General features: G+C 41.4%; 1 protein-coding gene across 13 annotated transcripts in view; it reads right to left on the bottom strand.

The window, feature by feature from the left end:
* NRXN1 (neurexin 1) overlaps nucleotides 1-24,462 on the bottom strand; it is a 668,036-nt gene that overhangs the window by 267,295 nt on the left and 376,279 nt on the right. For 2 of the 13 annotated variants that reach the window (XM_030236516.2, XM_030236517.2), the window contains exon 1: nucleotides 653-1,745. The exons of 9 other annotated variants lie outside the window; for them this stretch is intronic. In XM_030236516.2, the coding sequence (XP_030092376.1) occupies nucleotides 653-893 (241 nt within the window). In that variant the 5' untranslated portion in view covers nucleotides 894-1,745. Of the gene's footprint in view, nucleotides 1-652; nucleotides 1,748-24,462 lie in introns of those variants that run through there. 2 more of the 13 variants (XM_030236518.2, XM_030236519.2) reach the window with 2 other exon arrangements.

Here is a 24,462-nt window from a genome sequence, read left to right as displayed (position 1 = left end):
CCAGCATAATGAGCTGACCTTTGCTTTAGTTCATCGACTTTCGACCAAGGTAATGAACTGGAAGCAGCGCGATCATCACCAGCGGTTTAAGCAGCGCACCGGCTCCCTCCCTGCCCCTCGCCAGGGTCCCCGGGCGCCCTGCCCTGCCTCCGCCGTGGGGGCGGCTTGCCCTGGGCGTGGGTCCCCGCACCGGGGCACGGAGGGGACAGGGAGGGAGGGGGGGAAACGAGGCGGGGCGCTCCCAGCCGGGGGCCGCAGCTCCGGGCGCCTCCAGGCTGGGCTTTCCAGGCGGCTCCCGCTGCGGCGGGGCAGGGAGCGGCGGGGTGCGGGAAAGCCTCCGCTCCAGCGCCTGCCCCGCGCCCGCGGACCCCGCAGCGACCCCGCGGGGCGCACGGCACCGACGCGCCGCCGGCCCCGGGGGATGCCCGGCGGCCCCGGCAGCATCCCCCGCCCCACCGGGAGCGGCGGGACGGGCCCGGACCCCGCCCGGCGGGGCTCCCGGAGGGCCCGGCCCCGCAGCCCAGCCCTTCCTTCTCCGCCGTGCTCCTCATGCTCCCCCCGAGCCCGCCGCAGCCCCGGCCCGCGGGGTCTGACCTCCCCGCGGGGCGGCGCGCCCCCGACCGCGCAGGGACCGAGCGGCACCCGAACCCACCGTGTCCGCCTCGCAAGGAAGCCGGTGACCTGTAGATAGCGATAGGCACTGAATGATGTTTGCTGCTGCCGTGGAAATGGTGAATGTGGTGAGCGCCCAAACTGGAGGCGCCCCACGCCACCCCAAGGAGGCCGCTGAGAGTGAGCGGGACTATCCAGAGCAGGGCCAAGCGGCCGCCGGCGCTGCTGCTGCCGCTGCTGGCGGGTCCCGGCTCCGGGCTGCCCCTAAGGAGCCCCCCCATCCTCCGGTGCGCGGCGAGCCGGCCCGCGGCGTCCTCGGGAGGAGCAGCAGCCACAGCAACGGAGGCAAACTTTGGGCAGAGGCGCTCGCACACTCGCACACGGCGCTGGCTGCAGCTCACGGCACCAGGCGAGCCATCTCTTCCCTTTGGGAAAGCCTATGAGGATCCTTTTCTCCAGGTCTTCTTCTACCCAAAACAATCCGAGACATAGTCAGAGAATCCAGGCAGTTCAGAGCCTTCGCAAAGAGGTGGAAGTGGGGAAAAGCCCCGTGCCCAAACAATCGTTAGTTTCAGCTTTCCCGGGGCTGGTGCTCATTAACAATACTCCACAGTTGCAAGGGCTACGAGAATGCCAAGCATTCCCCCATCCTCAGTAATCCACAGTGTAGCCAATCATGCCACATTTCTGCTAAGAAAGAGAAAAGGGGATGCCACTCCATCAGCCAGCGCTGGGAAAGCAGAGAAAAATCAAACTGCTGCTCTTCCCTCCATTCATCTCCAAACTGGTGAGCCCTCACCGAGCGAGCTCTCTCCCGGCGCGCACACACACTCACACTCGCGAACACACACACACACTCGCACACGCCGCCAGACAATAATCAGGCTGCTCCGGCAATCTCAGTGGTCTGGCTATTGACAGTAATACCCGAGGATGTTTTCAGGGAGAATAGTGCACCCTTATGAAAGAAGCTGGGAAAAAAAAAATAAAAATAAAAATAAGCATGCTTGCGAGGAGCAGGGCTATGCAAATCTGCAGTCTCCGAACAGCAAATCGCTGAGGCTTGGATGCAATGCAGAGGACGAGCCTATGTTAAAGAGGGAGGCTGAGTTCAGCTCCCACACAGTCGCGCTGCCTCTCCTCAGCCTTTCGGGAGCCGCGCACTTCCAGAACGCGGCTCGGGCGGTGTGGAGGGGACACACACACACACACACACACACACACACACACACACTCACACTCTCACACGCCTCTCCTCCCCACCCGCGCCGCGGAGTCAGCAGCACGGCAGGAGCACTTCCCCTCCTCCGACAGTTCAGAGGTACCAGTGTCTCGAAAACCCACTTTCAGCTTAAAGAGAACGATTTCGGGGTCTTTTCATTGGCCTAAACTTCCCCCATCAGACCTTTTCCTCCGTCTATTCGGGCACCGGCTGCGATCATCCGGTCATTACACACACGGCGCCGAACAAAGAGTTACCGGGATTTTCTCCGGCACTACTCAACTACCGCACCTCGGCCGCCCACCGCAGCCGCTGGCAAGGCTGGAAAAAATCCTTTCTGGGCTGAGCCCCCCTCGTTCCTCCGCAGCTGCAGGGCGGCGCCGGCAGCTCCCGCATCGCCGCCCGGGTGCGGGGCCCCGCCGCGGCGCTCGCCCCACGCCTACCCCCAAAACAGGGCGGAGGGCTACCCTACAGCACCAGCGCCCTCGCACAGACACACACACACAGAGCCGAGCGTGCCATGGGCGCCGATGTCACGTTTAGAAGCCAAGGGTCGGTGTTCTAAGGGCTAACCTATCACCCCGCGGCGGGTCCTGCGCCCCCCGGGGCCGGGCGCGGAGGCGCAGCCCCTGCAGTACCGCACCTGGGCACAGCAGGGTGTGCGAGCCGCACACTCCCGGGCCTCCTCTCCTCCCTCCCTCCCTCCCCCGCTCCCAGCCTGCCGTAGATCTTGTGCCATGCCTTCAGCAGCATGAGATCATGGGTGCGGGTAGCGGATGCGTGAAAGCGAGAGGGCGAGCGGTGGGCGTGAGAATGGGGTGGGTTTTTTTTATACATTTCGCGTTAATCTAAACGAAAACCGCTGCAATTCGCCGAGGCGCTAATTCCCGAGAGTGCGAAGGGAAGTCACAACCTTTGCTCAGCTGCGTAGGCTGAAGAACGAGAAAGGTTTTTCGCACTGCTCAGCCCAGGGAGGATCGCTGTCCCCGGCCACAGAAACGCCCTTTGCCGCGGGGTCGTGCCGGGGGCCGCACACGGCGACGAAAGGAGACCCGGAGACCCGGAGCAGCGCCGAGCAAAAGTGGGTGCTCCTGCCCTGCCCACCTGGACGCGTCGCATCGCAACCTCGCCACGCACCCAAAGTTTTGCCAAGACGCCGAGGTAAAATCTAATAACAAAGCCTTAACGCAATGAGGAAAGCAGCGCTGTCCGAGCCCTTTCTGCGCTCCGTGGAAGGGCAGGCACGCATCCCGAAGGAAGTCCTCACCCGCCCTGGCCCTGCGAGGCAGGGGCCACCCTGTAACACCCCCGGCTCGCCAGAGGAAAGGCAGCTTAGGAGGAAGTCAGTTTTCCAACCTGTCTCCTAAAGCCTCCGTGTGAGAGAAGAAACACCAATTTTCCAAACTATCAGCTTTCAGCTGTCATGCACTGTCACCTCCCAAAACAATAAAAGACAATGATTTCTCTAAGTTTCGGAGTTAGGGAAAGAAGGAGAAAAAGATATGAAACCTTAAAGAAAAGTCAGCCTGGATTCGACAGCTCTCATAAAATTAAACCTCCTGATATATGTTTCCTGTTGATGCAAGTAATGTGTGTGAGAAACTTCATCCATAAATACTACTAGGTTTTCTATCAATCTGACTCAGGAAACAAAATATTTCAGTCACTGGAACCAGTTTTTCATTAAACTGTTCACATGTTGCTGCCGTTTTAGAAACAGGCAGTAGTTAGCTTGACTGTTCTTAATGATTCTAGACATCCTACAGACGAGGAACTTAAAATTGTTATCACTCCTCTGAAATAGGAAGCCAGTATTGCCAACCGTGTAGCTGGCAACGCAGTTGTGCAGATAAAATTTCAGCTGGCAAGTCCTGTCTAGACTAACTTTGCTTGGCTGTGCTGTTTTAAAGCTGCCATCAGGATTGTGCTACCTTACAGCGGGAGTTTCCTTGTCAGCACCCAGAAAAGCATGGCTCCATCCCCACTGGGGGATTCCCCATGAGGTGTGCAACCTTGCTGAGAGAGGCATTCCACAGGTGCCTTCCAGTCCAAGCATGCAAGTTTGTTCAAATTTTGGTGAAGATCCACCTTGGTGTGGATTCAGAAGGATTTGGTGGAAGCACTCTGTGTTGTTGAAGATCTTTGTAGTTTGGGTACCTTAATCTAAATTCTTGCTCCATCTGCCATCTACTGTGGCAGGGAGGCCCAAAGTGCTTAAAAAACAAGGACAAATGAATAAAATGTTGAGGTACTTCCAAGGTACTTCATTTAATATTTTACTGAAGATGAAAGGGTTTTTTAAGTGCTCTACTTTATGAAATATGTACTATTTTTTCAGTGCACATACACAACTGCCACTAAAGTTTCTAGTTTCAATTTGTGCCTGGAGACTACTTAGTGAATTTTTTTTTTTTTTCATCAGATAGATTATAATGGGTCATTTTTAGGTGCTACATTATGATATTAAACACTGCTTAGGGACCGTTAAATTAATGGATTGTTTTGCTGCTCTGCATCCAAACCAAGGGTTGAGTACACAAAGACCAAATCTTCACAAAACTATTTAGGCATCTAACTCTTACTTAAGAGCCCTATTAAAGTGTGAATGGGGTGACTACCCTAAGTAGTAATCTCTTTCTGGATCTGGTAATGTGATCAGCACCTTGGGTGTAGCAACTCTAATTTTAACAACATTTGACATTTTTCTGGCTCTGCACTCTGAACCACAAACAAGAGAGGACTATCCAAGTTTCATGGGGGAGAAAGGTGATCTAATGCAGTGCAAGGGTGAGAAATGGGACAGAATTAATTTGCAGAAAATATTAAAAGATTGAAAATTAAAAGAATACTAGGAAGGTGAAGAAGGAAGTGTATGAAAGCGAGATGGAGACAGGAAGGCAAAAGAGGGACAGTCCAATAAAATCCTCTCTTGCCCAATATTTTTTTATGTGTGTTTTCAGCAAGCTAATAAAACTTCTTTCCAATTTGAAGCAAATCCTGGTAGTCAGACACTTATACTTTTTGTATGTTTTGATTTAAAGTAGGTTGCAGGTGAGTGTCAGTCTCTTTCCTCAAGTAAAGAGTGAAAGAACAAGAAGAAATGGCCTCAAGTCATGACAGAGAAAATTTAGATTGGATATCTGGAAAAACTTCTGCAAGTCTTGTCAAGCATTGGAACAGGCTGCCCAGGGGGAACAGGCTGCCCTGGGAAATGGTGAATTAATTGTTCCTGGAAGTATTTACAGATCCTGTAGAGATTCAGATTAGACATAGGGAAGAAATTCTTTATGATGGGAGTGGGGAGGCACTGAAACAGTTTGTCCAGAGAAGCTGTGGATGCCCCATTCCTGGAAGTGTTCAAGGCCAGGCTGGATGGAGCTCTGAGCAACATGGTCAAGAGGAAGGGATCCATGTCCGTGGCAGGGGGCTGAAATGAGATCATAATTAGGGTGCCTTTCAAACCAAACCATTCCAGGTTTCTAGGTGGCCCTTAGGGACATGATTCAGTGGCCTTGACAGTGCTGGGTTAACAGGGATCTTAGAGGACTCTTCCAACCTAAATGCTCCCATGATTCTGTGATTCTCTTTAAGTTTAATTGGGTGTTTTGGCAGTTGGAGTTAGGCTTTCTAATGACAAGTTAAAAGCTTCTGCAAGTAAACTCTATGAAAAACGAAGGTAAGCAGCATTTCTTATTTCAAATGCTTGCCTTTTTTACCCCCTGCTGACACAAGAGTATGAATTTCTGTTGACTGAGGACTAACTGAAGTTAAAATAACCTGGGTGTAATGCCCAAGGACGTACAATTGTACTTCCAACACAATCAACATGCTGCTATCAGTCTGTGAAGGTTCACTGAAGGAACGAAGAAGTGGTACAAAAGAAGACAATAAACAAGAGTTTGTGTAAACAAATAAATGTTCCCCTGCAGGCATAGTAAATAAAATGTGAGAATGAACTCTAGTGTTCACAAGGCAGTTTTTAGTATCTCAAAAACTTAGCTCAGTGAAGTTAGTCCCATTTAACTCTTACCCTGTGCAGGCCACATGTAAATGTGATTTTTAATCAAGGTATTTCCACCAAATGAACCCTGTTAATACAAGTAGGCTCCTAAATTCTTTGAGCAAGAATACCCTTATTGTAAGAACATATCTTTCCCTGATTTGTTCTAGTGTCTTTATGCTAGAAACAACAAATGCACCTAGAGAAAATTTATATAAGCAAAAAAAGTACTCCCATAAGTATAGTTTACTTGACTTCCTCAAATTAAATCAGATATTTCTTGCTGGTATGACCATGTCTCTCTGCAACAGTACAGATGGATCAGCTAAGACGGACAACTTCAGCAACACCAGCAAAACTGAAGTGCAGACCATGCCTTAGGCCAGCAGAAGTTGTCAGTTAAATTCAGGGATTTTTTTGGTTAAGTGCCACCTTATGCAACCAGGCTTCCCTGGCCATCTCTAGTTAACCCTGCATTTAGTGTTCTCCACTCTTATACTCCTGAAGCCCAACTGCTGTTCAGCAAAATAATAAACAAACAAACAAAAAACCACTCCAAAACACCTCCACAAATCTGTGTATTACAGGAATACAATGTAATTACCTATAGAGAGTTAATTTGAAAACAGCTGTCCCTGTTTTCAAATTAAGGGTGGGCTTGGGCCCACCCTTAATTTGAAAACACAAGGACATTCTGTGATTACAATTAAACAGGCCAGAATTTATGTTTCTCCAACCCACAGACAGAGGCTTAGAGAAGAAAACAGTCAAGCTAATATTTCCTCTTTCCACTATAAACACTGCTGAATTTAATGACCTATACACTGTATCTTCCAGTACTTTTACTGATGTCAGGTAACAGTGGAGGTGATAACTTTCCTCTTTTAAACAGCAGAGAATGTTCCTTCCAAAAGCCAGTTAGTTGCAAGATACTGAACCAAGGCCTGTCATTCATGTCCAGTTTGTGTCCTAGCCCTACATAACCTTGGACAGAAACTGTTTCCTTTATGCCAATATATTTTATCATATGAACTACTTGAAGACTTAGAAGGTAAAAAATATGATCCTAAGGGAATGAATGGAGTATTTGTGCAGCCATAAAATGCAAAGAAATTGAAAATTTTGGTAATCATGTGAGAAAGGAGAGCTTACAAAGGAAATATTTAGGCTGCTTTCTCTGTAGTGTAGCTATTTTCTCTCTATGCATAGTTCAAAACAAATCCTGGTACAGTTAATAAGTCTTTCTGTCCATCCAGATAGGCTTAAATCTTCATAATAAATGTTTCTTGACACTGTGTGTATAAAGTAATCTCTTTCTTGCTATTCCTTGCTGTCAAAATCAAGCTGATTTTCATTTTGTTTCATTTCATTGAAGACATGCACATAAGCCAGATCTTTTCAATTTAGAGCAGAAGGGGCTTGTGGAGAACATTTTGCACAGGGGTATTTTGACTGTGAGAAGAAGGTCCCTCTTTGTCTGAAACAGCCCTGGTTGGTCCATAAGTCATTGGGGAACTTAGCCAGGTTTGTCCATCCTTACTTGAATTAGCCCTGGTTTGAGCTGGCTTGAGGGGATGGCTCAGAATCCTCTGGGGGTTGGCTTTTCCTGGCTCCCAGTGCTGCGATGCCACTTCATGTCATATTTTCTTTTTTTGTTAGGTTTTTTTTTTTTTTTTTTTTTTTTTTTTTAACATGGCAGAAAGGTTTCTAACACCTTGTGTGGCTTCCCCCTTTGACTCCAATCTAAAGCCACAGGAAATAAGGCCAAATCCACCTGTCTGTGGCATTTAGGAGATTTGTAGTCCTGTAGCAAATGGTCTCTAGCCATGTTCTCTCTGGGCTACCACGTGAGTGGGTAATTCCATGGGCAATTAGGCTGCTGCTGCAGAACCTGCAAAAGTCTCTCTGATTTCTCCCAGAGCTGCTGCAGGAATTGGCACTGCATTGCCACAGAAAAGAGAGATCCCTGGTACAGCTTGAATGCTACTGATTTGAACTCCTCAGCAAATACTTCAGCTAGGGACAGAAAGCAAGCCACCACAAAAATAGCTTGCAAATTAGTCATAAAGAAGTTTGATGACAAATGCCAGTAACAGAACCCAGTATTCTGCTCTTTTGTATCCAGTACAAGCATATGCAAAACCTATTTGTTGATAAAGGCCTCCAGAAATAGGAAAAGTGTGTGTATTACAGAGTTGTTTGCAGCTCTTGATACTGTTTACCACGCACAATAACTGAGATATTAAAGCCATGTCAAGGAAAGCTCAGAATAGACTTACTGCAGCATGCACAAAATGGGGAGACTGAGTTTAAAGACCTTGCAAGGCAAAGTTAATTGTTTTTTGGTTTTGTTTTTTTTTTTTTTTTTTTTTTTTGTAGGAAGCCCACTGGTAGCCAAGAGAGCCTTAAATGGTGTTTTTGGAGTACCTAAAGTCAGGACTGCATTTTTAAGCAGGGAGGGTTTCCTGACAGGATTTCTAAGATATCCCTCATTATGACTCATGAACATCACACAACACCCCTCACTTTTCTGGCCTGGGTTGAGAAGAGGATGTACAGTGAAGTTCCACCTCCTGCCTTCCTTGAACACGTTAGTCCTGCTTCAGTCTTGGCAAAGAAAGGGATGAGATGCAGCCATCCACTCTTTGTCCAGTGCAATACATTGCTTTAGACTCCAGACAGCAGTAGTGTTACAAGCCAGCTGCAGAAAAAACTGAATTTACAAAACAGAGTTTCAAGAAGACGACATCAACTTTTGGCAGTCATAACTTGAAAATGTCCAAATACTTATTTAGCTTTAAGCTCCTCTCTTTCTTTCTTTTTTTTCCTCCCCAGAAAAAGTGTCACTGTTGTGTAGAACACATTTGTAACGTCAAGCAAATTTCCTATAGCTGAGTTATGAACCTCCAAACATACAGGTTTAAAATGAAAATGCTGACATAATCTTAAATGTAGTGGCACAAATAGTGCCACTACAATAATCCTTGTAATCTAATATATTAGCCCTAGGGGGATGGAGACTGAATTGCTGGTCTCAGACAGCCTTTCTGAGACTCAGCTCAAATTGCACAATTATTCTACATCCTTCAAGTTCTTTAAAATACATTTCAGATGCAGTATTGTACATTCCAAAAATATTTGTTCTTCAGAGATTGATTTGACTTTTTTTCCTGCTTTAAAGAGATATATGACCTCGGAGGCATGTGAAAAATCATTAATCAGGTTTAGACTGTGTAACACCCTTTTGTATGTGAAAGACTTACTTTTTTTCTAGATTCCCTCAGTTATGTTGCCAAGGTGATTCCCCCAGAGAGCCATGTGTTTATCTTGACAGGTGCTAGCGAGATCTGGGGAATCTCAGTGGAATTGTTACTGGTTGCTTTGAGGTACAGTAGAAAACATTAAGCCTGCAAACTAATGAACTTACCTTATTACATTCTAAATAAAATAAACCACAGAGTAAGTAGGATTAATCTACTAATGCCTTTCTAATGAAGCTTTTATTGGGCATATGGTGTGGTCTTGCTACTTTCCTCATATAGCTAGCACAAGCTAAAACTCAAAATGAAAGGTACGTGTGCCTCTTCTGTGAGATACCAGTCTCAGAAACTTGCCATCACAGTTCAGAGTACTGCTTTACTGGCATAACCTCTGGTTATGGTTTGCAAGGCTAAATGGATTCAAAAAACAAGAAAGCAATCAGATTAAAAAGGGGAACAAGAGACACCGCTGATAGGAAAAGAGAAAATACAACTTCTATTGCTGTTCCTAGGGGAAAATTTAAAACCACTGCTGGTAACTTACAGCTGCTCTAAAATCCATTCTGTGACCTGTCCAAACAATGTCAGGGAATCATTAATTAAGTATTGTAACTTCCAAAGCTACATAATCATTCCTTAGTTACAGTCCATTTGTATTTTCCAGCACTGAGCTGTAACACACTGTATTTTTATAATGCATATTAGAAGCAATAAAACAATGGGTGCTTTTAGCAAAAAATAATGAGTCTTAAGCAAGGTGAAACAAAATACCAGCATTTTCAGCCAGCTATGCCTTTTCCTTCTAATTGCCATTTTTCTTCTCTCTGTATATGTACAAGATCAGAACACAAGGAAAAAAAAGCTATTCCTTAGCAACATTCATCTTCTGGGAGCATGCTGCTGAATTTAGGTATAAAACCATAACAGCATCTCAAAGAATAGCAATAGCTCATATACTTCAGCTTTGATATATAACTTCAAGTCCTTAATCTCCTCTTTTCAGATTTCCACACAAAGTTTTACTCTGCTTCCATATTTGCAAGTGCCCATTCGAGACAAAAACATCTTTTCTTATCCAGGCCCTCCCCTCCCTGTATTTACTTCAACAACAAATTAGCAGCCAATTTTTTTTTAATTTTTTTGTTGTAGAGGATAAGAAAAGCGATATGGTGAAAACAGAGTGAGAACAGTTTTTCTTTCCTTCAGCACCAGCAGCCAGAAACAGTATGAAAGCAATGGATCATGAAGAAAAGCAATTTCCTACTTCAGGGATTAAGCAATACTCTCTTTTGTAATGTTAAATGAAAGTTTTAGTTATTTTTTTTCCAAGTAATGCTGATTTTTTTTCCCCCCAATGTAAATAAATACGCACTGGAGAAGCTCCAATAGTCACAAACACATCACTTTCTAGCCAATCAATAACACAGATAAAACCCTTTGTGCTGTGCTTCTTTCAGCAGGCTTATTGATAGGGCAAGAAAAATTAAGCTACTACAGAAGCCAAAGGTAATTAACTTAAGGAGAGAGAAAATCTGATGATTTATACATTCTGTTCTTTTCTTAAGGACAAATACAGGGGATTCATATAGAGGAAATAGGCTTTTGGGGAAGCACTCAAGTAGGGACAGCTGTCTGCATTTTACTGGCACATTTCTCATGCAGTGACAATGCAATTTGAATTTCCTGTTGTAATGATTGATGGCTTGACTACCAGGTGAGGTACCACACCCTCCCCTAAAACACAATCCTACAATCCTCTTTGGTGGTATGGAAAGTATGGAGCTCCTACACCTGCTTCTGCCACAGGTGTAGGAGCTCCATCCTGTTTGTGCAACCATGGACAAATCACTACAAAGCATTTGCCATTTAATGGCTAACTGGTAAGCTGGGTCAATTCTGCCATTCCCAAAGATAAAAGGTACTGGCATGAGCAAGGCTTGGTGGAATTACACCCTTCACACCAATGCTGAAAGGTTCCAAAGGCTTTTACCTTCCAGCACTATTAAACAGAACATTGCAGGATTGAGTCTTCTCCACCTACAACTTTTTGTCTATCAAGCTCCAACAAGAATATTCAGTGCAACTTTAAAGCCAGTGTTTAAACCACTTTGAGATTGCTTCCTGATGAATGCCACTGTTTGTAATAATTGTGGAAGCGTGGGCCTCCCTCAATTTTTATACATAAATATGTGAATCCTGTAAATATTTGATTAACTTTGCTTAAAGGGACAATTTTTATGGGAAAACATTACCACTGTAAAGAAACTTTGTTGGCCAAGCTTGTCCTCCTTAGCATATATGCAAATAATGGGTGCAAATATCAAGAGATTGGAAAGAGAAAATAATTTTATTCATACCTGTGTTTTAGTTTTAATGAATTAGATTAAAGAAATTCCTAGCTAAAACAAAGTGCCTGCTATAAAATTAAAATGAAGAGTCACAACCAGCTTATCTTTAAAAGCAGGTTGTAACAGGAAAGAAAATCCAGGACTTCTCAGCTGCAATTTTGTGGCTCTATCAAAACTTGCCTAATTTTACCTATTTATTTCAGTGCATAATAAAAGATGTACTCAGAGGAAAAATGTGCAATGAATACATATTTTTAAAGGCTTAGAAAGTTAGCAGCTTTCTTTTAACACCCTTGGATCTAATTTTGTTTCTAACAAGTAAAATGAGAAGAATGGGCCCCTAAAAAGGATTATGGTCTCAAACCTGCTCTTTGAATCTTTGCACATGCTAAAGCTGTCACAAATTTGAATAGAAAAGATGGGTGGTCTGCTGACCATCTTTGGTCACAGAGTTGAGCATTACTGCCCAGAAAAAGCTTATGGGTTTTGTCAGGAAGGTTTCAGAAACCACTGTATTGAACCACCAGCCTATAATAGCTCTTCCACATTTCACAGGATGTCAGTTCCTGGAGCTGTTTTTCCTTTGATGCACACAAAGTACTGCCAGTAATTTCAATCAGAATTATGCCATGCACTGGAGGAAGACAATCACATAATATGAATTATCACATTTTTTCCATATCCCTGCCTCTCACAGAATTGCTGGTTTGTCAGAGGAGTTGGTACAATATATGCTACTGATCTGTGGCTGCTTTGTTTAAAAAAAGCTTAGTACTGGTGTAGTCCTTCTCATACAGATATATCAAAGCACTTTATAAAGCAGCAAAAGGAGTGGAACCAAGAAGAGATTTACAGTGAAACCCTTTTTTTCTTTTCATTTGGTAACATGAAATGCTCTTAAATTATTTGTAGTGAAAAATAAAGGGAACATTAGAAAATTAAAGAATCACATTGTAAAAAGTGGCTTAATTTTTAAAATTATGTTCCCTTTCATAATTTTTGTGGTCCTAATTTAAAAAAAAGTTAAATGCCTTTGTTGCAATTTTTTAGTTGGGATTGAACAAATCTTCTTTCAAATACCTTCTTTTCAGAGATACCTCTAAAGCTAAGATTAGTTAATTCTTATAACTCCAAATCAGGGCACTTTCCTCAAAAAACCTCCTACTCTTGATGCACTTGCACTGCACAGGACAACGAGCAAAAATCCTTTGGCTAAGAGTGAAAATCTGCACCAAAATTACAGTCACACAGAGGCTTATGAATTGCAGAATTCACAGAATTCACAGAATGATTGGGTTGGAAGAGACCTTAAAGATCATCAAGTCCAACCCATGCCCTAACACCTCAGCTAAACCCTGGCCCCCAGTGCCACATCCAGTCTGTTCTTAAACACATCCAAGGATGGTGACTTTGCCACCTCCCCAGGCAGGCCATTCCACTACTTTATCACCCTTTCTGTAAAAAAGCTTTTTCCAAATATCCAAATTATATTTCCCTTGGGGCACCTTGAGACTGTGTCCTCTCATTCTGTCAGCTGTTGCCTGAGAAAGAGACCAACCCCACCTGACTGCAACTACTTTCAGGGAGTTGTAGAGAGTGATAAGGTCAACCCTGAGTCTCCTTTTCTCCAGGCTGAGCACCCCCAGCTCCCTCAGCCATTCCTCACAGGGTTTGTGTTCCAAGCCCCTCACCATCTTTGTTGTCCTCTGGACACACTCAAGAGTCTCAAGGTCCTTCCCAAACTGAGGGGCCCAGAATTGGACACAGCACTCCAGGTGTGGCCTCACCAGTGCCCAGTACAGGGGGAGAATGACCTCCCTGCTCCTGCTGGCCACCCCATTCCTGATCCAGGCCAGGATGCCCTTGGCCCTCTTGGCCACCAGGGCTCACTGCTGGCTCATGTTCAGTCAGCTGCCAACCAGCAGCCCCAGGTCCCTTTCTGCCTGGGCACTGCTGAGCCACACTGACCCCAGCCTACAATGCTGCAGGGGGTTATTGTGGCCAAAATGCAGGACTTGGATTTATTAAATTTCATCCTCATTTGAGCCCATACAAAAGCAATGCTTGTGTTGCCTCACACTTTTGAGCTCCCAAACGTAGGCGGTGGGCAAAACCCACAAAGTGAGGGTTGAAGGACAGGTTGTTCCAGCCAACATCCCACTGAGCTGAATGGAATTCACCCAAGTCAAAGGTTTGGGCTCTGCCTTATTGTTGAAATGTTCCAGCAAAATCAATATGAGCTATAAATTATTAGAAGCCATTTTTAATTCTCACCTACTTTGCACTAATGATCAATTTATCATTAATGCAGAAAGAGATTTAAAGCAATGTCTATGCCATTAAAATAAATATCCATTAGCCATAGAGGATATCCCACAAGTGCATTTGCTTCTTGTGGAAGTCTTCCAGAACACTGGATCTATATACAGTATAATATAATGATATTTAACTGGTAATGAGCTATTGAATTGCACAGGGGGAAATAGCTTACAGCCTTAAAAACTTCTAAAGTAACTTCCTTAGTCAAGATGGGCTTCAATTATACAACTCAGTATACGAAAAAGTTTTTTTGTCTATAAAATGCATCTCTTAGTTTGCATTTCTTTCATTTTTTTCATCAAAGGAGATTTATAATGTGCAGGCAATACAGTAAAGGCTTCCTTCTACTAAAGAAGCTCAGAAATACAGATTCACAAGATTAGCTTTCCAGAAGGAAAATTCTAATTATGCATTTGAAGAAGTTTGCTTATTCCTTTCCAGTACAGTTTGCAATGTAAATGTTGTAAATGTGACTAGCAGCAGGGAATTCCTGTGTCATTACTCAGCACAGACCCAGGTGGTAAACGACAGTAACGTTTTTGTTAATTTATTTAGACTCCCTAATTTAATTTATTCATATGAAAAGGACAAACTGATGTACCACTGAGGGTTTTGGTCACAGTGCTGAGATCAGCAGGTTATTTCATCAATCTTGAGCTACAGACATAAACCTCACTAGGAAGTTTTCTGACCTGGGTGACTATTAAAAGAAGGAGTGAGAAAACCCAGAGCATTAACACAAACCCAGCCATTAATCTGCAATGCATATTTTTCTCCTGACAAAAAAGATTATCAGATTTCCAGTTGTTGGTGAAGGGGATGACTCCACTCTGAAATCAGTAAATGCTGATCACTGATCTCTTGCGGCAAACTTCTTTTTCCATGTATCTTTTCAGCTAATTAATCTCCAATAAAACTTTATCCTATTTGCCTAAGAGCTATGTGGCAGGGTGAAATGCTTGGCGCTTCTTTTCCCTTTGGTTGCCTGGTTTCAGCGTGAGCCTCGGTGCTTGAACGTGGTTCAGGGTGACACCGTGAGTCGACATCTGCTCACAGCATACTGGTGTGCACAAACACAAGCAGAGCCTGCAAAAACGTGAAGCAATTCTCCCCCCCCTTCAGCTCAGCATTAACAAACCCTCAGCAGGAATACAGGTACAAATTTGGACATTAACCCCCAAGGAAGACACGAGCCTACCGGGAAAAATGTGAGGAGAGCAACATGACCAGAGTCTAGGGAACAGGGGCTTCAATAAAGCTTGAAAGAATGAGGCTAGAGAGGAGACAACTGAGATTGAACATGATGATAGCTTTCAAATGCATGAAAGGCTGTTTCTAAAGAATTGAGAACACTGTTCTCAATCACAGTGATGGACAGGACAGAAAGAAATGTGCTAAATTGCAGCAATTAAGATTCAGGGTAGATATTGTAAAAACCTTCTCAACAGTGAGGATAGTGGGGTGCTAGCAAAGATCACCTAGAAGATGTTGGAGTCTTCACTATCAGAATTGCTTCTGAACAGCATAGTCTTCTTGGAACTACTCAAATATAATTTATTATCCTTTCAGGACTGGGACAATGCCCTCCACTCCCTTTCATCTTTAAATTTCTACAAATAGCACTCCTGCATGCAATAATTTTTGCTGGAAATTGTTAAACTGCAGAAATAAAAATATTCTCCACTACTAGGCCTCCCCTTGCCCATGTTGGTATAGAAATAAGTCAGGAAATTTCTTATCCCTTGCCTTTTTTTTGCCCCATGTGATGTTACTAGAGATGACAGGTCTATTTGTCAGTTTGATGCAGAAGACAACAATGAGAATAACCAACCTTATCTAGGCCAATAATAAACAAATGAATAAGAAAGCAAATCTCACCACGCCACAAATTCTTCTGCTACATCACAAAACAAGAACAAATGAATTCAAGAAGAAGAAAATGCTTCAGGCACAAAGATTTTAGATGAGTAGAAAAGAAAAGAAGTTGCTACATCCACTTGGGGTTTGGAAGAATAGTCTGTGATATCTATATCTATATCATATATGTATATCTTTATCTATGTCTATCTCTATGCATGTGTTCCCACCTTTTAACACTGACAAAAATTGTCATGATTAGATCTTTCAATAACTCAGTCTGTTCTCATGGTGTTTAGCTGTGAAACTTGCTGTTTCAAGTAGTTTTAATTCTTTATGGAACCACAATGTTTTAGTGGACAATGTTCTCCACACCCCCCTGTAAGTGACTTGACATCTCTGAGTGGTTCAGAGAGTTGGATACTGTGGTGTCCTATTGGAAATTTCACGGAGCCATTTACATGTGCTAAATGAAGCAGCACCCTGTGCTCATCAGATTTGGATTACTGTGCATGAATCTTTCAAAGGGGAAGTAAAACATGATCAAAAAAACTCACTTCAAAATAGCAATTTAAAACTTGAGTAAAATGTGCTTTCGATAGTTGTGAGGGAGAAAACTCTAGTGTCAACACAGCAGAGGGTTAGGGTTATGATCTATTGCTACTGAGGATAGGAAAGAATAGAAATTTCCAGTCCCTCCCTTAAATTATGTATCTGTAAATTTCCATGCTACATCCTTGACAAGTCTCCTAGTATTTGTAATTTCTTCTTTTTCTCCCTAGTAATTTACACTGATGTGAAGAGTGAGAGAAATCTCCAGAGCAAGTTCCTTTACTTACAGCTCCCATCAGAGAAGGAATTTTGCCTTTTTGTTGGTATGTAAAACATCCCAAGATTTGTCCCTCATTTATTAAATTCATTAGAGATCATCATGACTATTGAATTTCTTTTCAGCAGGATACTCTCTTGTCAGTAATTCCCTGTCCACTGTTCTTCAAAGAAACAGTTTTCTTTGATCCATATTATAACTGAATCGCCACAAAGTGAAAATAAACCTGTTGTAGCTCACTCCTCCACTGCTGATGAGTGTATTTCCAGTCAAGACCATTCTCTCAGAATATACTTTTCAAGGATGTGAGTCTTTTCTCGTACCTTTTGCATTACCTTCCTGCTTCATAACACTTCTCTGTAATAATCTGAATACCAGATCTTAAAATAATTAATTGAGGCTTCTATTCCAGATAGTTCAACAGGACAATACATCTGGAAAATATAAAGCATCTAAATAGTGCAAGAATTGTGATTAAAAAAAAAGAGAGAACAGTTGGATAAAAATAAACCTCATTATTATCTAACCAAATTCACAGCTGCAATATCATATCCATCATATTCAGCATCACTAGAGGAATGTGAAAATGCTATCCAATAGGAGGCCTGGGATCAGAAGATCCAGGGCATATGAAGGAGCATTGAAGAGATGTGCAGAATGTAGAACAAGAGAAAGAGAAGAAGCAGAAGATCTCAAAACAGAAGTCCATAGTATATTAGAAAATTGAAGCTAGGAATGTTTTACTTTCCAGACTCTGATTTCAACAAAGGATCCAAGCAACTGCAGAATACACAACAGCAAAACCTGGTGATTCACAATTATTTCTTCCCCTACATACTCGTGAAATAGATGTTTAAATTTAGTGCTGCTCTTCTCGAAAAGGAAAATAGAGCTTTTTCCATCATATTTCAGAAAAGCTTCAGGACTGAAATGGAATATGTTTCAAATGGAAAGATCAAAGTTACTGTGTTTCATCCCAGAATGCACAAAATTAAAGAATTTTTTTTTTCTGGAAGTGTTTTGATCCCAATTCCTTATACATAGGGAGGTTGAATTTTTGCCCAGTTACATGAAAAACTATGCAGTTTTATTGATTCATAACTGTCCAATTACACACAATCTTTGCTTACTGCTCCTGAGCAAGGACAATTTTCATGTCATTATTTTCCTTCTGGTTTTCAGCAAGCCAAGCATCACTTGTTTCAACAGAACATCATTATGGGTTGATTTTCTCTCCAAACACATTTTCCAGGGGATCATGTTAGGGGAAAAAAAGAAAGAAAGAAGAGGAAAAAAAAAAAAAGTTAACACAAAACCAAACTGAAAGGAAACAAACCCTTTAAAAATGACAACAAAACCACTGCCACAGCAGCACAGCTGGGATGCAAGCTTCTCTGCCTCTCTGAGAGTTCCTCCAGCCTGCATGGGGAATATTGACTGCTGGGCAGATTACCATAGCTATGAAAGAGAGCATGGGGAAATGAAATGAGGAGGACAAAGAGTGGGAGTGGGGTATGTGTGTACACTTGTTCACCTGCATGTGAGAGAGAGAACAAAGAAAAGGCTCCGTGTTTGGGTTTATGTATCCTTTGCAACATTTCAGAGGTTAACAACAGTCCCCAAGAAAGCTTCTGCTCATATCCTTTCTTGATTAATGCAATAAATATTGAAGTAATCTCATATTCATGAGTAATTTTTTAAATAAAAAAAAGCAGACATTTTTAGAAGGACTTTAGCTAAACAATCATGGATTACTTAGGATGGGCTAGGTCCCCTTTATTGAACACATGCTTTGTTGAAGCCTTCTGAGATATCTGTAACAGACTTTAGGCACCCAGACCCATTATCACATATTTAACATAATGAAATTATGTTTTCAGTCCACTAGGTATGAATTTTTTTTTTACTTTTTTTATTTATTTAGAGTGGTTTACAGTTAACAAAGTTGCTAGCAGATTAAAACTGCTGATAGGACCTATAATTGTGTCCATATGTTTCTCCTCTCCACACTCTCCTTTTTAAGGTTTTGTAAGCTTTGATTTCAGGAACCTCTGACTTATTCATTTACAGCAACATGAAGTAGTACAACCAACACAATTATTGCATACACTGATGCAATTGCATAATCCTGCATGGAGAATGATATGTAAGCTCTGAATGACATCTATAATTCTGAAAATGTATTAGGGTGAAATGCAGATGGAAGAGACAAGAATCCTCTGGTCTCAGTTCAAACAACAGGAAAGCATTCTGCTTTCCACTTGGAAAGGAAAAACCAACCCAATGATTTCACAAATTTAGAAATCATAGCAAACCCATTCAGAGATTATAGTCTTAAATTTATATTTGAATATATAGCCACTCCACAAGTCTGGGGCTTACAAATTGTGCTAAGAAACTTTCTAATAAATGCATGTGGTATTTTATTATCATGAGACAATCTGACTATACATGGCTGTAGACTATTAAGGAGTTGGAGTGCTGTGAAAACTGTGGTCACAATCACAGATTAACTAACTGTTGTTTTTTTGTCCTGCACAGCTCCTGTTACTGAATTCTTCAGTGTTATTCCATTAGCAAAGCAGTGCTCTCTTCTGCTGCCACATGAAGCACAAAGGATTGTGAATAAGTTCTGAAGGATCACACAGGGAACAACATAATGCTCCAGTTCTGTTTTCCACCACCACCACAGGATAGCAGACTGTGCATGCAAGAGACCTGATGGAGCCACGCCAGCCACTAAAGGGGGAGGAACAAGAAACTCTGCAGCATTTCTCAGCTGGGTTTGGGTGGAAGAGATATTGGTGGCCATTCCCACCTGATGTTTTCAGTATTTTTGGGCAGAGGAGATTCAGGCTAGAATCACCATTTCAAGCCTAGTAGGTCCAATCTATCCTTTAAAAACATCTGTAGTCAAAAATTATGTTCCTGATTCATTCCCTTAGGCTATTTTCACCAAAGCTTTCTGGACATATTTATGAAGAATTAGGAGCTTTCATTTTTCAATAAGATGGGTTTATTTGCCATACAGTCCTTCTGCCTTTCTTGTATCTGCTCTCATTCTAATTCTCATACAGAGACAGTGACACCAATGCTGATGATAATGACACTGGCAAACATGCATACAGAATTAAGTTAGAATGTACTAGAATTGATTCCAGCATCTTGGTTATTCCTCCCCAAAGTAAGGAGAGAAAAAATTTCCCTCCCCTCTCCCCAGTTAGCTTTCTTTTTTCTACTGTAAGTAAATGCAGAATATATATACAATAACAGCAAAAGTGAAAGTGAGGTTCACCTGCAATTCAATTACTGATGCTGAAGGCTAAAATGATGTAAACAGCATGCACAAACAACAAACAATAGCTCTCTTAAAAGGGCATATACAATTTCTAATGGCACTTTTCAAAGCAGCCCTGGTAATTTTTGTGATATTTGAAAATCCTCAAATAGTTGCAAACTAGTCAAAAAAATTATGCATTCCAAGGAAGTTTTGAATTAACGAATCAATGAGTTTGTAGTGTAAAATATTTTACCAAATATCAACTATGAACAATAAATATCAAACAAACCAACAATAAATGTTAAACCTTGGTGCTTGTAATGCATATAGACAAAGAGTAAGACTAATTTCTTGTATCTGTGCTTGTTTTAAAAGGTAATATGAAAGTATTTCTCTTGGGTTCCATTCCCTCCTAGTGAGACACAAACACACACAAATTTTAATGAGCCACTTCAGGGAGCTGATACTGAATAACTCTGAAGAACTTGACAGACAATAGATACAAAGGCAAGTGCTTAAAAAGCCAAAACAATGGGTCAGGTCTAATCTGTACCTGTGTGAATCAGGGTTTCAAGACTGAGTGTGATTTGATTTAGAGCAACAATGGAAGCCCAATCACTGGTGCTGAAAGGAAGCTATCCAGGAGAACACTTTTATCTGCCTAAGGTACCAGATAACAGCAACTGGAGTGGCACAGTCTGACTCAGTCTGCTGTCAGAGAGGAGAAATTCGAGTCATCCTTTTTTATCAGCCCACCAACCTGAATTAACCTTGGGAGGAATTCCTTGGGAAAAGATGGTGGCTGCTATAGCCACCCTCCTTTCACACTTTCTCCACACCCTGTGCAGGTGTTAATAACTCCTGGTTGGACTGTGTAAATTCCCTCCAATCAGGCCAAGTCTGAGTATCCTGACTACCTGGGGGAAAGTGTGTCATGAAGTGTCTCTGAGCAGCAGTGCCCACCTTTGAAGCACCACTTCCCTCTGCATCTGTATGGAATTTAGGCCTATTCTCTGTTGCTGCAAATAGAGCTGAACAAATAATTGACTCGCTGGCTCTTCTCCAAAATAAATAGTTGTTGAGGTTTCTTTAAACCCTTTCTTTCCTAGTGAGAGGAAAACACTTAGTATTTTATGATTTTAGATTTTGTTGTACTTTAAATGTTTCAAAAACTCTGTTTGAGAAAGAAGCTTTTTAAAAGCTATTTAATTTAAAAAATGAATATTGCATTATTTTAGCTGATGTGATTTAAACACATCCACACAAAGCAGTGAATTTTTTCACCTGGCAGGAACTCTAACTCCTCTCTCCACCTGACAAGGTTTCCAGAGTTTGTAAGCACTAGGTGTAAATTCTGGAGTTCACATGGCCAACTGGAGCTCTGCAGAGTAGGCTGGACCTTTGATGGTTTGGATTTATTTGTGAACATTTGTTTCTTTATTGTCTTTGATGATATAACCAGCCACACTAATTTTGGATATAATTGTAGGTAAGCATGGTGTTTGACCATCTGTTGCAGTGTCTACAAAAAGATTTGTACTTGTACAATACATTTAAATTCTGATAAATAAAGTTGAACAACTAAGAACAAGCTTGGAAAGGATTTTTTTTTGACTTCAAAACTTTACTCATATAAACAGACCCACTATTTTGAAAGTGGTTTGCATGCAACATGCTGCACATTTTGTGATTGTGGCAGTGTGTGTGATATTCCAGTGTATGTGGTATTGCTCTCCTCTCCCCCTGCTTTATATGCTCACATCTGATTTTGTTACCTTTTCTCTTTTGGTTTAGCTATATCCTGCTGATGCTGTTGAATATATATCACAGTGCAAAACAATGGTGACCAAAATTTCAGAATAAAGGACTGCATAAATAGGCTGTGTTTTAAAACTCTGAAACAAACAGCCCCCAAATCCATCCTCACTGCTTTGGATTTTACTTTGTAAGTAAATCCAAAAAATTACTAAGAGAGAGAAAAGATCAAGGTAAGGAGTTAATTTCAACTAGTTCTGTTTCTCTTTTGCACGGAGAAACAGAACTAGTTGAAATATACTGCAGATAAATCTTCTCACAATTAAGCACTAAAACTCTACAGGAAGCAGAATTATCAACAATCAAATCAGTAAACCCTTAGAAACTATGAGTATTTTTGTCATTGAATGTCATAATTTCCCATTAACCATGATGAAGTTTCCTTTCATTCATGAAGGATAAGAAAAGAAAATTGTTTTAAAACCTTTTTTTAAAAGTAATTAAAAAAAAACTACATAAAACCTGCACGAAATGTTATTTTACAATACTTGAATTGATTCCATTCCCACAGAGATCCATGCTAGTCACCGCTGACCTATTTTTATTATTTATATATATATATATTTATTTATTTATTAGCTGGGTATTTGGTTTTGTTTGTTTGTGGGGGTTTTTATGTTTGTTTTTTTTTTGGTTTTTTAATAGGGATTATTTATTTGTAATATAAAAAGCTGAAAGAACAAATGCTTAAATAACCTGGTATGTGACCTGGTACTGTTTTTCGTCAGAAATACCTTTCAGTAGAAACTTCTTCTTTGGAAGAAGACAATAACAGAACATTTCAAACTTATAAAATCTTATGAAAGCAGCAAATAAGTCAGCAGATACAAGCAAAGAAACACAGAAAAATAAAACAAACCCAAAAGACCCTGGGACATCCTAGAGCATATCAGAGAGCCTTCAGGACAGGGGAAAACTAGAGAATTAGAAGTGATTAATGCAAAGTGCACTGAAGGGATCTAAAACTGTGTCTGCTCAGATAGTTTAACCTGCTCTTGAATTCTAAAATATTCCTTGACATACCTTCAGTTTGCTCATGGAAGTATCTTGTGTAATTAAGGCCTGGGTTCTGGAGCCTGAGCTTTTGCTTCCTGGGGACACTGGGTAAATGCCTAAGACCAGAGGCTCAGTGCTCCCCACAGAGCTTTTTATAAACAAGAGTGATTTAAGCTCTGAGCAGAAGCATCTACTAATCACAATGCATCAGCATGAAACTCTATCCCAGAAATCAAAAGAAATCAAACCACAACCCCACCCCCCACCAAATGCTAGTTACTCATTACCTCAGCAGCTCTCATCCACCTGCAACTAATTTTTAAGACTAGATGCACTTCCACACCATAACAATTTCTTCATTCTTTATTTTGATGTATTTTCTCCTTATCTATCTCTTCAGACTTAAAAACATGAAGACTTTGTTCCCTCTAAAAAAAAAAAAGGTCTTACTCTGTTGCTCTCAGTAACATGCAAACCATTTCCCTGAACCTGGCATTTCCTGAACAAGAAACCTGAACAAGAGTGCATTTTCATAGGTATAGTATAATTGTAAAATCATCATCAGACTCATTGCTTGAAGGGATTAGAAAGATGATGGTGTGTAATTATAAAGGAGATATTCTACTCAGCAGCACTTAATTGTCTGGTCTTAATGCTGCCTGATGCACATGGTACAACACTTCTGATCCAGGGAGCTGTCTGCTCTGCAGAAGCCTAAAAGTAAAACAAAATTGCAATGGCAAGCTGAAAATTTAGCAAGTTTATAAATAGAAATCAAGCTTGGGAGGTATATGGCATCTAGAAAGGTAAGCCACTGAAAGGTGAGGTTTGGGAACTTCACAGCTCAATGAACCTCTAAGTAATACTAAAAAAAAAAAAAATAGAAAATAAATATTTGGGATCTGGATAATTAAGATGAGAAGTTAATCTCAAGAGTATTAACAAGGATGATTTTGTTTGCATGACATCACAATATTTTAAAAGCTCCAGAACAACTCATTTCCAAAACCATCAAAAATGCATTTCAGAGCTCAGTTGTCACAACTAATGACACCATATTTTCTGTGTGGTTGCCAGTGCTTATTTCAGTTGCCTCTGATCTGAATGCTCCCAAGAAATAACCCTATTTGCCCTTGGAACTTAGATAGTTTAGCAATGAGAGCTTGAAAAATGGGAAAGGTAACTCAGCTAAGTTAAAAAACAAGAAAAAGATGTTTTCCTGTAGTGTGTGTCACTCAGCAGGAGCTTAGAAATTGATGGGTAGTTGTATTATAAGTCACTGAATCTTGATTTTCACCATTAAGCTTCCAAAAGGATCTTTATAGGAATCCAGGAGACCCTGGAACTCAGAAAGAAGTAACAATAATTGGCAGTAATTTGAAAAATGGCACATTTTCTCTACTGTTTGATTTATCTCATCGTACTAATCACTACCCTTCTCTGCAACTGCCAAAGAAACAGCTTCATTTTGAAATAGATTTGTTATAATTAAAAAAAAATCACTGAGCAATTGACTTGTTCTTTTTACATGTAAACATCTCTGCAGATTAATTTCTGTTGCTACTTAATGAAGCAGGTTATTAAACTTTCTTATCAATTTTTTAAACACTTGTCATCTTTGATAATCTTTGAGGTGTTTCTCTTTCAAGCTATAATCTGTATGTCATTGATAAACCAATTACAGATTTCAGAAGGCAAATGATCATGAAAAATAGATAATGAGTGATAATAATTAAAAAAAAAATCATACTTTTTATATAGCACTAGAAATCAGGAAAAAACTATATATATTTCAAAATAAAAATGCTAATCATGCTCGTCACTTTACAGCCATAATCTTTCTACATAGGCTTAGATTAGATGCTAGGAAAAAAATTTTTACTGTCAGGGTGGTGAGGCAGAGGTGAACAAGATGATCTTCAAG

Source organism: Serinus canaria, chromosome 3, assembly GCF_022539315.1.
Source record: "Serinus canaria isolate serCan28SL12 chromosome 3, serCan2020, whole genome shotgun sequence".
NCBI lineage: Eukaryota > Metazoa > Chordata > Aves > Passeriformes > Fringillidae > Serinus > Serinus canaria.
This window is presented reverse-complemented; position numbering and strand designations above follow the sequence as displayed.